Here is a 15,409-nt window from a genome sequence, read left to right on the forward strand (position 1 = left end):
CCCAACATTCTCTCTTCTAAAATCTGACACACCATTTTGTTAGTAAAAACGTGAACAGCAAGTGGCCTAGACAAGGTCGAACACCTGAAGAACCTGCTGTCAGTACTCATCAATACACTGACTCAGATCTTCACATGGTACCTGTCTTAATGCAAGTTTCCTTTCCCTTTTTCTGCTGGAAAACCAGCAGGACTGTACTACTGTATAAGAAGGGAGATATCCACAACATTGGCAATTGTCACCCGATCTGCCTGTTGTCTGTTGTCTACAAGCTGTTCACTCGAGTCATCCTGAATAGGATTGGCAGAGCACTAGATGAAAGACAATCATGCGAGCAAGCTGGGTTCCGAAAAGGATTCAACATGAGCAACCATATCCACACATTAACCAAGCTCATTGAGGTTTCTCGGGAGTTCAAGATGCCGCTCTGTCTAATGTTCATTGATTTAAAGAAGGCTTTTGATTCTGTTGAGACTGAAGTGGTCATCGAGGCCCTATCCAAACAGGGCGTTCAAACTCAATACATCAGGATCCTCTGTGAGCTGTATTACGGATTCACCACCAGGATCTCACCATTCTACAGGGAGGTGATCATTGATGTCAAGAGAGGGGTTCGGTAGAGTGATACCATTTCCTTGAAACTCTTCGGTGCCACCCTCGAAAACGTCATGCGACGATTGGAATGGGAAGAAATGGGAGTGAAGATAGACGGTTGGCAACTACACCACCTCTGCTTTGCTGATGACATCATCCTAATAATACCAAACATCAGCCAAGTGGCACAAAGCTGGCCGACTTTGTGTGGAAAGGTCAGACTACGGCTGATTCTCACGAAGACAATGTTTGTGAGAAACAGTCTCATTCTTGATGTTCCATTCACTCTCAACAGAATGAACATCTCTGAATGCAACAGTTATGTGTACCTAGGTTGAGAAGTCAACATGATCAATGACCTGGCACCTGAGTTGCACAGAAGGAAGAGAGCAGCTTGGTACTCCTTCAAGAGAGTTGAAGAAATAGCTAAGAGGAAGAAGAACCTCTGGCTCTGGGCACATCTCTTTGATTCCACTGTTCTTCCTGCATTAACCAAGCCTCAGAGACCTGGGACCTATGAAAACAGGATGAGAATGCTATTTGGGTCTCCCAAAAGAGGAATCAAAAGAGCTATGCTTGGAGTATCACACTTCACTTAAGTGAGAGAAAGAATCCTGAGTTCCTCTGTCGATCAAGAATCAGGGACGCTGTCTCGTTTGCCAAGGCATTGAAAATCAGATGGACTGGCCCTGTAGTGCAATTTGGAGACGACTGCTGGACTAGAGCCATTTCCAGCTGGATTCCACGGGACATCAAAAGATTGCGTAGCCGCCCACCTATGAGATGGTCAGACTTCTTTGTCAAGACCCTGAATGATTGGTTTGAGGCTCTTCATGTTCCTGGAGCTTGCAGACACCATTAGGCTACACTAGGCACGCAACAGGGATGAATGGAGATGTTACTGGTGCCCGCTAAAGCAAGTCGATGAGTAACAGGATGTCAAGTGATCAACATAATAAGTATTGTTCTAAAATCAGATAGTATGGTGTTGTAAGAAGAGGAAGACACATTAGAGATTTCTCCACCTCCTTGTACACGCATGAAAGGTCTTATACTGGAAATGAATGTCCTCAATACACACCCATTCACTAATCTGTTATTTTAGATTCCCAGCTTCAAGAATTGTGAGAAAAGGAATCTCAGTTGTTTTAGCTGTTCAGTCCATGATATTTTGTGATGATAGCCACAGTGGACTAATACAGATGACTAGATAAAGAAGTAGAAAGAAGGTGAGCAGAGATTGTGTGTGTGTGTGTGTGTGTGTGTGTGTGTGTGTGTGTGGTAGTAAAAGACCTCAAAGTAGAGATGGTTAAACTTTTGTTTATTAACAGAAAAATCAAGACTGACTATCACCTCAACAAAGTAAAAGTGATGTCTGTAATTTCTCTATCACCAGAGATTGCTGTGGAGTAATGCTAAGAGAGTTTTTTTTTTTTTAATCAGACTGTGAATGTTCCTATTTATGATTTACTCACAGGAATTCCAGAGTTTCTGAGAGTGTAGTATAGAAGGCACTCAGAATTTCTTTCTTTCTTTCTTTCTTTCTTTCTTTCTTTCTTTCTGTCTGTCTGTCTGTCTGTCTGTCTGTCTTTCTTTCTTTCTTTCTTTCTTTCTTTCTTTCTTTCTTTCTTTTGCTTTTTGGGTCACACCCGGCGATGCACAGAGGTTACTCCTGGTTCATGCACTCAGGAATTACTCCTAGCGGTGCTCAGGGGACCATATGGGTTGCTGGGAATCAAACCTATGTCGGCTGCGTGCAAGGCAAACGCCCTACCCACTGTTCTATTGCTCCAGCCTGGTACTCAGAATTTCTAAGCAAAGGCCTGAGTCAAAACCTATGATTCACTGTAGCTGGAGTTCTCCAGATTTTGAAAGAAAATCTTGGTTTTGAGCTAACTCACCGATGGATGGTGGTAGTCTTTCCTCAGCCATTATCCAGGCTTAAAAGTCATTCCTAGTGTGTTGTAGGGGTGGAGAGACTGACTGACCTTCTCTAGGGGTCTCAATAAAAATCTGATACAGGATTGGGTGAGAGTCATTCTGAATTCCCAAGCAAACTACCACATTCTTGTGTGATATGTGACCTGAATACCATCAGTGGAAGAAAAGGGTATGTTACAGGGACAGAGGGGGGAAGGTGAAACAGTCAGAGAGGAGCCCTGTACATCCTTAAATCAAGGAGACTGATGAGTGATGACGCAGCCCAGACCAGTTTCAGAGCTAACATCCTATCATTTCAGGCTTTCTCCCAAGGCATTTCCCTGGAACAAAAAAGGAATTCACAAATACAAGATGTTTGGACATTTCAGTCACTGAACCTTTTCTCTAATCTCAATTTCCAAAAGCTCCAACAACCCATCAACACCCTCTGCTGATGTCTGACTAGTTGATAGATTATCCAAAGTATCAACTTATTGGTATTTATCAACCGTATTAGCACTCGACCTTCTGTGTGTGGTCTCACTGAGTCTGATAACCCATTTGTCAGAGGATGTATGGAACAGCCTTTCACTATGTTGTCCACTGGTTTGCTGGCAAAAGAGAGGCGTTCCTTCAAGGCTACCTACTAGTACTCTCCAGCATCACTCATTTTCACCTTGGAGATCTTTAATTCTTTCGAGTTTGACACAATCTCTTTTTTCATACCCTATCTTCTATGCCACACTACTTGGAAGGGTGCTGGGACTCCATCTACTGAGCATGTGAGGACCAGTTCCTGTCCTTCAAACACCAGCTCTATGACTGGGTAGGTGCGTATTTGGATGTGGGCAACAATTTCTAAATAAATAAAAGTGAAATAAGGCACTCCAATCAATCCTCATGATAGGAGAGAAGTTCCATATTAGGAAGGATTAAATCTGTTGATCCAAGGGGGAAAATCAATCTGTGTGAAACTGGGTTTGTTTTTTGGGAAAGGGAAGCAAGAGGAGGATACTGGTGCCCAGTGGCTTCTAATGATCATATAGCACATTGAGCACAAGGAACAAACCAAGTATTTCCATCATCCGATACGTCCTATTGACCCCATGAGTCGGTTATTCCAAAGATTATGTTCAGTGTTCAAGAGTGATATTGTTGGAGTGATATAGTGAAAAGGGGGACAGGAAAACTCTATGATCTTGCTTTACATTGCTGAGGGAAGGGGTATGAGAGGAAAAAGAGACAAAGAAATGATGAGGGGCTTGTCCTAGAGCTGTGGCAATTGCAATACTGCAGTGACTGGGTGGAAGTAAATCATTGGCATATACAGTAAACTTGCCCTTAATTCATTTTTAATTTTTTTTTACTTTTGAGCCATACCTGGCAATTTTCAGGGGCTATTCTCAGTTCCTTAATTTGTAGTTGTTCTCATTTCCAGTGGTATTTGGGGTTCAGCTGCATGCAAAGCATGTATTCAGTACATTGATTTGTCTCTGGTCTGAGCTAAACTTCTAAGTACCTTTAGTCTTAAAGCTAGTCAGAGGTTTTGAACCCGGGACAGCCCCCCTAAGTGGGAAAATCTGAGATGAAAGTGTTCTATACTTCAGCCAGGCATAGTCAGATAAAGATAATTTTGGGAAATACCCTTTAAGCCACCCTGGGGTTATTAAAAAAAAACCAGAAAAACAAAACAAAAAAAAGGTAAGACACCTAAACAAAGAAATGAATTAAACATTAAACTTGAAGCTGGGGTTTAATCAGTTATGTGTGGAAAGGAAGGGAGAGTGCATTCATACTTCTATAGTAATTTTTTGTTAAAAATGTTGGTGATACTCTCCCTACTTTCTCCAAATTGACCTTCCCTAAACCAGTGGCCTATTTTCAGAGAACAGATTAATAAATCTAGGCAGTTTAGAAAACCAGTCACTAAATCACTTAATCACTTAACTTCGCGTTAATCGTCGATTTGCTCGAGTGGGCGCCAGTAACATCTCCATTTGTCCCTGTTGCGTGCTAGTGTAGTCCAATGGCATCTGTTCGCTCTAGGAACATGAAGAGTCTCAAACTGATCGTTCATGATCTTGATGAAGAAGTCTGACCATCTGGTAGGTGGGCGGCCATGCGGTCTTTTCCGAGCACATGGAAAGTGGCCTGAAGCATGGCTGTGCTGATGTGTTCTGAAGGTTTTTGGCTGCCAGGGTTCTACTTGGGGCAGGGAAGGAAACTCAACCTGCCCCCCTCCAAGGTGCCCCAGTGAAGACAGACTGGTGCAGGGTCTGGAGATTGTGCTGCTGATCTCACCTTGATGGCCTGAGCCATTCTCATCTTGATGGCCTGAGCCATTCCTACTCTGGGTTCTGATTTCTTTTCTAAAGCACATTCATTTTTTCTGTGTGTGTGTGTGTGTGTGTGTGTGTGTGTGTGTGTGTGTGTGTAGGAGGGCTCCATGACCTTCTTAGGAGGTCTGAATGAGGTATGTCTCTCCTAAAAGTGCCCTTCCAGAGCCTCTGCTCTTGGATACCCCAAGAATTTGGCCAAGGCCTCCTAGATCTCCCACAGGGGATTTTATTCTGACAGGACATGCTCAAGGAGCTGACACCAGCAATTGTGGAGCAGGGGGCCAGAGGATGGTCTGATAGAGCTGATGCAGAGGCAGGGAGCAAGGCCATAGAGAAAGGAGGGGAGAGGCAGGGAATGAAGAGCTGGATGGAAGGCAGCAGAGAGGAGGAAGAAGGCCTGGCCAGGAGGACATAGGTCTAGTCCACACTCTATGTTTCTGAATCAGAACTGGTAGTGGAACCAGAGTGGCACCTGAGGCTTTTATGTCTCTGAATATTCACATGGGTGTGAGAGGTTAAATGCAGGATATCATACTGTCAGAGATGAGAGCGTGCCTGTTGATATGGTGGGGGGTGGAGGGGCGGTGCACGTGGTTCAATTATTTTTATTTCACTCAATCACTTAACTACCCGTTAGTCGTCGATTCGCTTGAGCGGGCACCAGTAACGTCTCCATTTGTCCCTGTCGTGTGCTAGTGTAGCCCAATGGCATCTGTTCGCTCTGGGAACATGAAGAGCCTCAAACCGATCATTCATGACCTTGATGAAGAAGTCTGACCATTTGGTAGGTGGGCGGCCACGCGGTCTTTTGACACCCCGTGGAATCCAGTCGGTAACAACTTTAGTCCAGCGGTCGTCTTTAAATCTCATTACGTGACCAGCCCATCTGATTTTTGACACTTTGGCAAACGAGACAGCGTCCCTGATTCTTGATTGTCGATGGATGTCAGAACTCCGGATTCGTTCTCTCATTTGAGTGAAACATGATATTCCAAGCATAGCTCTTTCTATTCTTCTTTGGGAACCTGAATAGCGTTCTCATCTTGTTTGCGTAGGGCCCAGGTCTCTGAGGCATATGTTAATGCAGGAAGAACAGTGGAATCAAAGAGATGTGCCCGGAGCCGGAGGTTCTTCGTCCTCTTAGCTATTTCTTCGACACTCTTGAAGGCGTTTCAAGCCGCTCTCTTCCTCCTGTGCAGCTCGGGTGCCAGGTCATTTGTCATGTTGGCTTCTAGACCTAGGTACACATAGCTGTTGCATTCGGAGATGGTCATTCCATTGAGAGAGAATGGGGCGTCAGGAATGAGACTGTTTCTCATAAACATTGTCTTCGTAAGATTCAGCTGTAGATCGACCTTTCCACACTCATGGTCAAAGTCGGCCAGCATTTGTGCCGCTTGGCTGATGTTTGGTGTTATTAAAACCATGTCATCAGCAAAGCTGAGGTGGTGTAATTGCCGACCATCTATCTTCACTCCCATTCCTTCCCATTCCAGTTGTCGCATGATGTTTTTGAGGGTGGCACTGAAGAGTTTCGGTGAAATGGTATCACCCTGCCAAACCCCTCTCTTGACATCGTTGATTACTTCTTTGTAGAATGGTGAGATCCTGGTAGTGAATCCGCAATACAGCTCACGGAAGATCTTGATATATTGAGCTTGAATGCCCAGATTGGCTAGGGCTTCAATGACCGCTTCCATCTCAACAGAATCAAAGGCCTTCTTTAAATCAATGAATGTTAGACAGAGCAGCATCTTGAACTCCTGAGAAACCTCAATGAGTTCTGGGAGTTCTCTTTTTAAACTTTGCAGCCCTTTCTCCCGCTCCGTGAAGTAGAATTTTGCACGAAGGAGACGGTGGTCCGATCCCATTCGGAATTTTGGGACAACAGCGACATCGGTCAGGCAAAACTTTGATTGAATGTGATGTGGTCTATTTCGTTGTGGAATCGTCCACAGACTCAGAGACTATAAAAACCAGATCCCGCAGGGAGAACAGTGCAGTCTCCTGCCCCCGCGCCTGGCTGTTCCTCGCCGTGGCCCCTTGGAGGGAGCGGGTTGAGCTTTCCTCCCCGCCCCGACCAGGTCTCTGGCAGCCGACGATCTTCAGAACCAGACACCGCCATGCTGAGACCACTCTCCACAGACCTGAAGGTACCGGCAGAGGGACAAAGCCACGTGGGTTCCAGGGCCGAGATCTCCAAGCCTACTCGGATTGGAGTCGAGCATCCTCCACCCAGTTCCTCCAAATTCCAGTAGGCGGGGGTCACACCCACCAACTGGCCCCCTGGCGCCGTGTAATCCCATCAGCGGCCAAGACTCAGAGACTATAAAAACCAGATCCCGGAACCGCGTGGCCGCATTTGTGGTCGCGCGACATTTTATTATGACATCTCATTCCTACTTTGACAAACTGGCAGGCTCCCGAATGTAACCTGCCCACACGGCAGAGTCTGGCAAACTCCCTGTGTCGTACCCAATATGCCAAATACCAGTAACAATGATGGGTCTCATTCTCCTAAAGAGCCTTGAATATAATCTCAGGGCTAGGATGAAGGAGGTATTACTGGGGCCTGCTCGAGGCAATTGACGAATAACAGGATGATCTGTGATCTGTGATGATGTGGTCTATTTCGTTGTGGAATCGTCCACCGGGAGACTCCCATGTCCAATGTTTAGATTCAACCTTCTGGAACTGTGAGTTACCATGGATGGTCTTGGTCGACATGATGAACTCAGACAGTCTCTCACCCTGTTCGTTCCATTCTAGGCCATGGGTCCCGATGTTAAGTTCTTCAACTGATCTTCTCGGTCCTATCTTGGCATTAAAATCACCCACAATGATCTTGTAGAAGGTGTGGTCTTCTTTATAGAACTTCTCCAGCTCCATGTAGAACTTCTCGATTTCTCTTTCATCATAATGAGATGTTGGTGCGTAGACAAAGAAGATAGAAACTGCTGGCAGTGAGCCACATCTATTCAAATGTAAACGTCCGATTCGGGTTGTTAGGCATTCAAATGAATCAATGCTCATGGCCAAGTTTGTGTTGACAAGGACACCGACGCCTCCGACACCTCTTTTATCGCATGTTCCGAGGAGCAATTCTTCTCCAGTGTCGAAAACGGTATGATGAGATTCGTGCTTTCTTGTCTCAGTCAGACCAATAATGTTGTACTTGATCTTTTGCACTTGTACCATCAGGTCCTCGATGGATGCATCTGATGCTAGCATACGTGCATTGAAAGTACGGACGATCATTTTTGTCTTCCTTCGCTGTGGCAGCCTAGTTCGGCCTTGAGATTTTATCGGCCTCTCCTTTCTCATCCTTCTCAGTGCTGTCATATCGGTGAAGCCTTCAGGGTCAGGTGAATGAGACCAGTTGTAGTTACTGGTTTTGGCATATCGAATACACAATGGATAGCTTGCCAGGCTTTTCCGTGCGGGCAGAATACTCTCGGTAGCTTGCCAGTCTTTCCGAGAGGGATAGAGGATTTTGGGGCGACCTCTAATCGCCCTCGTAGGTGTTACCATATTTGAACCCTATCAAATATGGTACGGCAATTGGTACGGAAGATGGGTATTTAGTGTCTTATGATGTGTCACGTGGCCGCAAAGCGGCCACAAGGGCCCAGAAAGCATCCTGGAGTGTGGCGGCAGCTGGGTAGTGGAGGTAGTGTCCAGTTATAGACTTTTTTAGGAATGAGGAGAAAATTATAGGGAAGTCTTCTATTTTCATTTCCTTCCCTTATGAAGTTGTGAAAACTGGACTATGTATCTCTTCCAATGCTTAAGTAGACTTTAAGAATGGCACATTTAGTCAGGATATAATGGCTAGCATTTATGCTTGAGGACCGATAGAATTCCAGAAGCTTAGGGAGAGGCAATAAAGTATACTACTATCCCTAGTGATTTCAACTTGGAACTATTTATTCACCCTAAATTCTCTCCCTTCTTGCTTTTATTTACTATGATCTAGGAGTCTGATATTCCAGGACTCTGATTATTTATTTAAGTTGAAGGACTCTGCCACTTCCCATTGCTTCTCTATGGACCTAGCTGGGGATGGGGTGTGTGTGTGTGTGGGAGGTGTTACAAAAAAGAGAAACTTCAGAAGAAACAAGAGAACAATATCTCATGGATTTGAGAGGAAAGTAACTCCATTTCTCTTGGATGTTCCTGGTTCTAAGCTCTCTTAAAATCTTCACAGAATTGGGTTTCTTCTCTTGTAAGACTTCCTTTCTGCATCCACATTAACCAGCATTCCTAGGCAATACCAGCTTTCCCAGGTAATTTGCAGCTCTGCCTATCTTTTACCAGTTATGGCAAATATCAGAATACTCCAGCACTCACTCTGCGTATACATGTAGGATTTCTGGCTTTTTTTCCTGACAGAAATAGTTTGTGTCTGGATCTCACACCAGTAAGCTGCAGGTTTTTTTCTCCACACAGAAATGATATGAAATTCTGGGGATTTTCTCCAGCCTGACCATAGGATTTGAGCATCACTCTGAAAGTTGAACTGGAGCTGGACATCTGACCTTTGTGGAGGGAGATAAGTCTTACAGGTCAGGATCACGGGGCTCCCTTCAATGGGCTTGAGGGCGCTGAATGTCAGCACAGGATCTGGAAAGAGTTCTGGAGAGAAAAATAACAACCTGATAAACTTTCAGCATCTGTATTGCAAACCATAATGCCAAAACGGAGAGAGAGAGAGAGAGAGAGAGAGAGAGAGAGAGAGAGAGAGAGAGAGAGAGAGAGAGAGAGGTGCTTGCCATAGAGGCAGGGAGGGGTGGGATGGGGGCTTAGAGGGGTGGGAGGGAAACTGGGGCACTGGTGCTGGTGATGGTAAATTACACTGGTGGAGGAATGGGTGTTAAAACATTGTATGGCTGAAACCCAAACACTAACAGCTCTGTAAAAAGAAATTAATTAATAAAAATAGAGAAAAAAAGAAAAAATCACAACAGTTCTCAAGTGGTGAGGCTCTGAACTGCTCAGGAGCTCATCTTTAGCACAAACAAGCAAAGCTTTCAAAAGCAGACAATGAAAGAGATGGCAACATCCTCAGAATTCTTAATATTTTTTCGCCTGAAGCATTGCTCCATGTCCTCTATTCCTGAAGGAATACATATTGCAGTTCAACAACATTCCATCTGACCCTGTTCTACAACTTTAGGGATATTCTTTGTGACAAACCTACTTCACAAATGCTGAAAACTTTACCTTGGACTTGGAGTTCAACTGCCTTTGAACTGACAAGGTGATGACCATTCTTAATTCCAATACAGCGATAAGAACCATTGTCCTTCAGACTTGCCTGCTTAATGTGGTATTCAAAGCCTTTTTTAAGATTGGCAAGAAATTTCTCATTCCTGTGTAATTTCACAGATCTCACCGCTGCTTCTGTCTTTTCTCGGCATCTCAGAACCACTGAGTCTGCTTCAAACACAGAGTACGGAGTCTGCAGGATCAGGTCATCTGTAGGAAACACAAGACCGCTAGTTTCATCCCATCAACTCCCTTCCTTCTCATTACTATTCCAAGTAGATTTAATTGGAATGAATATCAAGAAATGGAATTCTTAAAGCAATTATAATTTTTCTTAAGTAAAATTAATACAAGTGACTTGAGGAAATTCAGCCATCAGAATATTAATAAAAGTCTCCTGTCATTGAAATTTTGACATACATATTTCCAGTTCTCTGCACAGCGGGTAGAGCGTTTGCCTTGCACATGGCTGACCTGGGTTCGATTCCTCCATCCCTCTCTGAGAGACCTGCAAGCTACGGAGAGTATCCCGTCCGCATGACAGAGCCTGGCAAGCTTTCCATGGCGTATTCAATATGCCAAAAACAGAACAAGTCTCATAATGGAGATGTTACTGGTGGCTGCTCGAGCAAATCGATGAACAACGGGGTGACAGTGCTACAGTGCTTTTCCATGCACATGCATGTGAAAATCTTAAAATTTCTTTTTATGAACTATAAATATTTGTATAATTATATAATAACTTTCTTTTCACTTACACTGCTATGAAAACCTTTTCTGTCATTATTATCATTGTTGAACCTGAGTTTTTTCAATGACCGCAAAGTATTTCTTCAATTGTAGTTATGTATTTAATTTGTTTTTACTTTGTTTCTATAACTTGTCTTGTTTTATTTGGTGGGTGTACCTGCCATCCTCCCCGCCCCCCGCCCCCCCAGTACACTCACTGTGCTCAGGAATTATTACTGGCTCTGTGCTCAAGGATCCTCCTGGCAGTGCTAGGGGTATTTGAGCTAGAGTTGATCACAAACAAGGCAAGTGTCTAAACTCCTATTATTTCTCTACCTTCCTGTGTTTTCTTTTTTAAATTAATTAGCAATTAGTTACAATGCTGAAGTCCTGCTACACCATAACCACGGCCTGAGTATCGGAATCCTCCTGCCATTAGCATCCTCAGATCACATTTATATTGATAATAGCAAGATTGTTATCTTTTTCTAGCACCTTAAGCTGTGATTAAAAGTTATTTATTTTAGTACCTTTCTTTGTTCCTAATGAATTATTGTATTGCTATGAACTTCCTCCTAATACTGATTTTGCTCTGTCCCATAAGTGTCAGTAAATCATGTCTCCTTTGATTCCATGAATCGTTGAATTTCTTCTCTGATTTCCTCTTCAACTTATCAGTGATTTAGTATTAAGCTGTTTAACTTCCAAGTATTTGAGTTTTTTCCTCATTTTTGTTTGTGACTAATTTCCATTCTTAAGGCATCATGATCCAAGAATATGATTGACATGATTTCTATCTTCTTGATTTTATGGAGATATGTTTTGTGACTCAACATGTGATCAATCGTGGAGAAGGTACTATATGTGCTGGACAAGAATGTTAGTTCATTTTTTAGGGGGAGGAAGGGCCCTCTATATCTTTTTCAATTTGTTTTCAATACTAGTATTTTTCATATGCCAGACACAGTAACAACAAAGTCTCCAATGGAGACGTTACTGGGCCCGCTCGAGCAAATCGACGATCAACGGGAGGGCCTTTACCTTTTACCTTTACTAGTGTTTTTCTATTGAGTTTTTGTCAGTTGAGATCTACTCAGTAGTGATAGAAGAGCGTTAAGTCCTCTAAACACTAACTTCTTGTCAATCTCTTCCTTCAGATCTAGAGCAGTTCTTTTAAATATTTTGATGGCCCATCATTAGGTGCATAGATATATATGAATGAGTTCTTTATGATCTGTATTCTTCATCATTAAGAAATACCTGTCCCCATCCTCTGTAGCCTTTTAAAATTTGAAGTGTAGGCTGTCTTATGTGGATATCCCAACCTTTTAAAGAGAATGATTTGCCTGGAACATTGTTTCACAATCTTTGATTTTGAGCCTTCATTTACTTTGACTGTTCATGTATCATTGTATATAGCATAAAGTTGTGTTTAGTTCTTCAGTCCATCCTGTCACTCTGAATCTCTTGATTGGTGAGTTCAGATCATTGACATTGAGTGAGATTATTGAGATGAAGGAATTTATTGCTATCCTTTTGTAGAACTTATGAGAGTCTATGACGTTTGTTGCTTATTTATTGGTGCTCACCCATTAGTTCTCAGGATTTATGCCTGGCTATGCTCAGGTATCACTCCTGACAGTGCTTAGGGAAGTTTACAGGGTCCTGGGTATTGAGCTCAGGTCAGCTGTGTGCAAGGCAAGCATCTTACTCTCTATACTATCTCTCCAGCTCCATTTCTTATATTTTAGAAAAGCCCTGTTAGTTCTTCTTGCAAATGTAATTTCAAGGCAATGAAGTTTTCAGGTTGTTTCTTATCCACAAAGCTTTATATCATTCCTTGAAATCAAAATGACTATATAATATACCTGAGTAGAATATTCTTTGTAAGGTTATTTGTTTCATTGAGTTTTTAAACTATATCTCCTGACCTATAGAGTCTCACTTGATTAATTTTTGGTTGGGCCCCTTCAGGTCTCTTGAATCTGAGTATGCTAACTCACTAGTTTTGGAAAATCTCCTTCATAAATTCTTTGACTAGTGATTCTTCATTTAGTTCCACATCCTATTCCTTAGGTCTCTGTTTTCATATTGCTTTTTTTGAAGTCATTCCATAGTTCCCTATTGTGCTACTCATTTACCTTAAGACTTATTTTCCATATTTTATTATTTTCTAGAGGTTTTTCACATGTTATCTCTTAGAGTTCACTGATTTTGAAAAGCTACTATGTTTCTGCTGCTTTTGGCCTAAGGTTTATATATATATATAAACTTTGAACTCAATAAACATTTTTGTCATTGTGTATCTAAAGTTATTATCTGAGACATTAGAGAGCTACTTGGAATTAACAGAGCCCACTGGATTATTATCTCCGCTCACTGAGCTTGCTTCCCTGTTATATTCTGCCATCTAAGAATAAATGTTTGCACTTAACCCTCCAAGCCTCCCCTACCCTGAAGAACCTCTATGAGGGTTATAAAAGTGATTGTAGCTTTTATCCTTTTCCTTCCATGTCATACCTATCCCAGTGAACATTTCCTATTTCTGGTTTGTTGTTCTGAGTTCTGACTGAGGATTACAGGGAAACTTTGATATCCTTGACCCTCCTCTCTTCTGGTGCTAAGTGAGGGTTCTATGATATTTTTACTACTATCATAGTCTTATGGGTTTTGTTCTCTAGGATCAGTAGATTGGGCTAGGAATGAGTTACTATTAGCATGAAGTCTTGGATTGCCAATGATATATGAGTCCATTGGTTCATTGCATAGTGTCCTAAGCATATGTCCTATGAAGTTCGAGACAGCAAGCTATTGTGTGCTCACTAGCATAGTTGTTGGTATTCTGAAAACCCTGAGAAACAATTCAACCTGCACCTAAGGGGCAGTGTCTAGCTGGCAGACTTCCTCAGAAGACAGGCTTTAGGCACTCAGAGGGGGGGGATGGGGAAGGAGGAAACTCAGTAAAAAGAATCTGCTCTGTAACAAAGGGGAACACACAATTTCTTTATCCCACTTATTTGCTGCATGAAAACTTGGGTTTTTCTAATGTGTTTCTTTAATTGACCATTTAAGATCCCAGCATCATTTTGAGTATTGCTCTTGCGTCAAGGTCACTTCTAGTGATACCCAGTCAAGTGTGCCACACAGTTCAATATTCAGGCTTTGCTGTGTTTCGTAGGGTGGCAGTGCTGGGGCCATCAAAGGCACACCTGGCAGTCATGTGCTGCTGGGACTTGAACTTGGATTCCTACTCATGAGTCCCAGTCCCCTGAGTTATCTCCCCAGACCCATCAGTAGGTAAATTCTTGAAAGAAAAATAGCCAGTTCGACAAGGATAAACATTTTCTATGCTCCTTGCTACTGTCCTGCTTCCTTACTCATGGGATGAATAACATCATAACTAGAAAAACAACACTTTAAATCGAAACAGATGAATTTAGGAAGCAAAGTGATATCTTTCACTCAGTGTCAAAAATTTTATGTTAGTTATTATCCCAAGTAAATTGTATAGGTTTAAAGCCACACATATATTTAGACATTAGCAAAATTAATTATTCTCAATTTTTCCACTTGCATAAGAAGTTCATAAAACTATATATGCCAGGGCCCTATTTTAGATTTTGATTCAGTTAAATATAGGGTAAATTCTGATATCTAAAACTTTTATTACGTGCACTTCTTTCTCACCTGAGGAAAACAACAAGGTCACAGGCTTACTTAATTTTGAGCCTGGGACCTGGCATCTGTACTCTCCAGAAACACGGACCGTGACAGTGTTTCTTTTGCTTTCAAGTTCTGTTTTTTTCTCAGAATCCCAAAGGTACCAAGTTGTTTCCCCTGGTGCATAGAAGTGATATCCATGGCAAGTCAGATTCACACTCTCTCCTTGGAAGACTGTTGTCCATGGAGGATGGAGGGAAATCACTGGTTGGGGTGTCTCTGTGGAGAAAAGAGAAATGATCTTGAGGTAAGGTAACAGAATCCTCACCATCATGGTTTGTATAGGACAGATGGAAGGGTTTGTGTGTTAAAAACCTCTCAGAACCCCTGGGAAGGCCACTACTCCCTTCAGCCTGGGTGAACCAGAGTGATTGCCTCCTAGCACAGATGGACAGCTCAGGGAAATGCAGGGAGTCATGGTTTCAAAAGGCCATGCTTACAAGGTCCGCTGCTGAATGGGAATGAGAAAAGATAGCTAGTTATCCCACCATGAAACTAGATTCTAGAGAAAGTTACCTCCACCCTGACACTTTGCAATAATTACACATTCAAGAATTTGCCAAGGGGTCATCAAAATGACAAGTTTATACCTTCCTCAAAAGTTTATAATATGTTAAGATTTTGGCATTAAGAAAAGCTTGCGAAATTAACTTTTCTTGACATCTTTGTTTCATAGATGATGGCCCAAAGACCCAGTAAAACTATTATCATGGCTGACTTCAGCAGAGCAAGGTATTAGCTCAAGTCTTCAAGTCATTTATTGAGATCCAGAGGTGACTTAGACAAGACTGAAGGCCTAAGGCCACTAATTTTGGACAAGGAGAGAGGTGGAAACGAGT

The 15,409-nt window shown here is 42.6% G+C and overlaps 1 protein-coding gene across 1 annotated transcript in view; it reads right to left on the reverse strand.

The window, feature by feature from the left end:
* The window catches only part of FCRL5 (Fc receptor like 5), a 41,935-nt gene extending 27,091 nt beyond the window's left edge, over nt 1-14,844 (reverse strand). The window contains exons 1-3 of the mRNA XM_056122814.1: nt 14,538-14,844; nt 10,077-10,331; nt 9,204-9,488 (exon numbers count right to left, since the gene is read on the reverse strand). Coding sequence (XP_055978789.1) covers nt 9,204-9,488; nt 10,077-10,331; nt 14,538-14,844 — 847 coding nt within the window. The remainder of the gene's footprint in view (nt 1-9,203; nt 9,489-10,076; nt 10,332-14,537) is intronic.
* Nucleotides 14,845-15,409: the final 565 nt, after the last annotated feature.

The sequence above is a fragment of the Sorex fumeus genome, unplaced genomic scaffold, assembly GCF_029834395.1.
Source record: "Sorex fumeus unplaced genomic scaffold, SorFum_2.1 ptg000047l, whole genome shotgun sequence".
NCBI lineage: Eukaryota > Metazoa > Chordata > Mammalia > Eulipotyphla > Soricidae > Sorex > Sorex fumeus.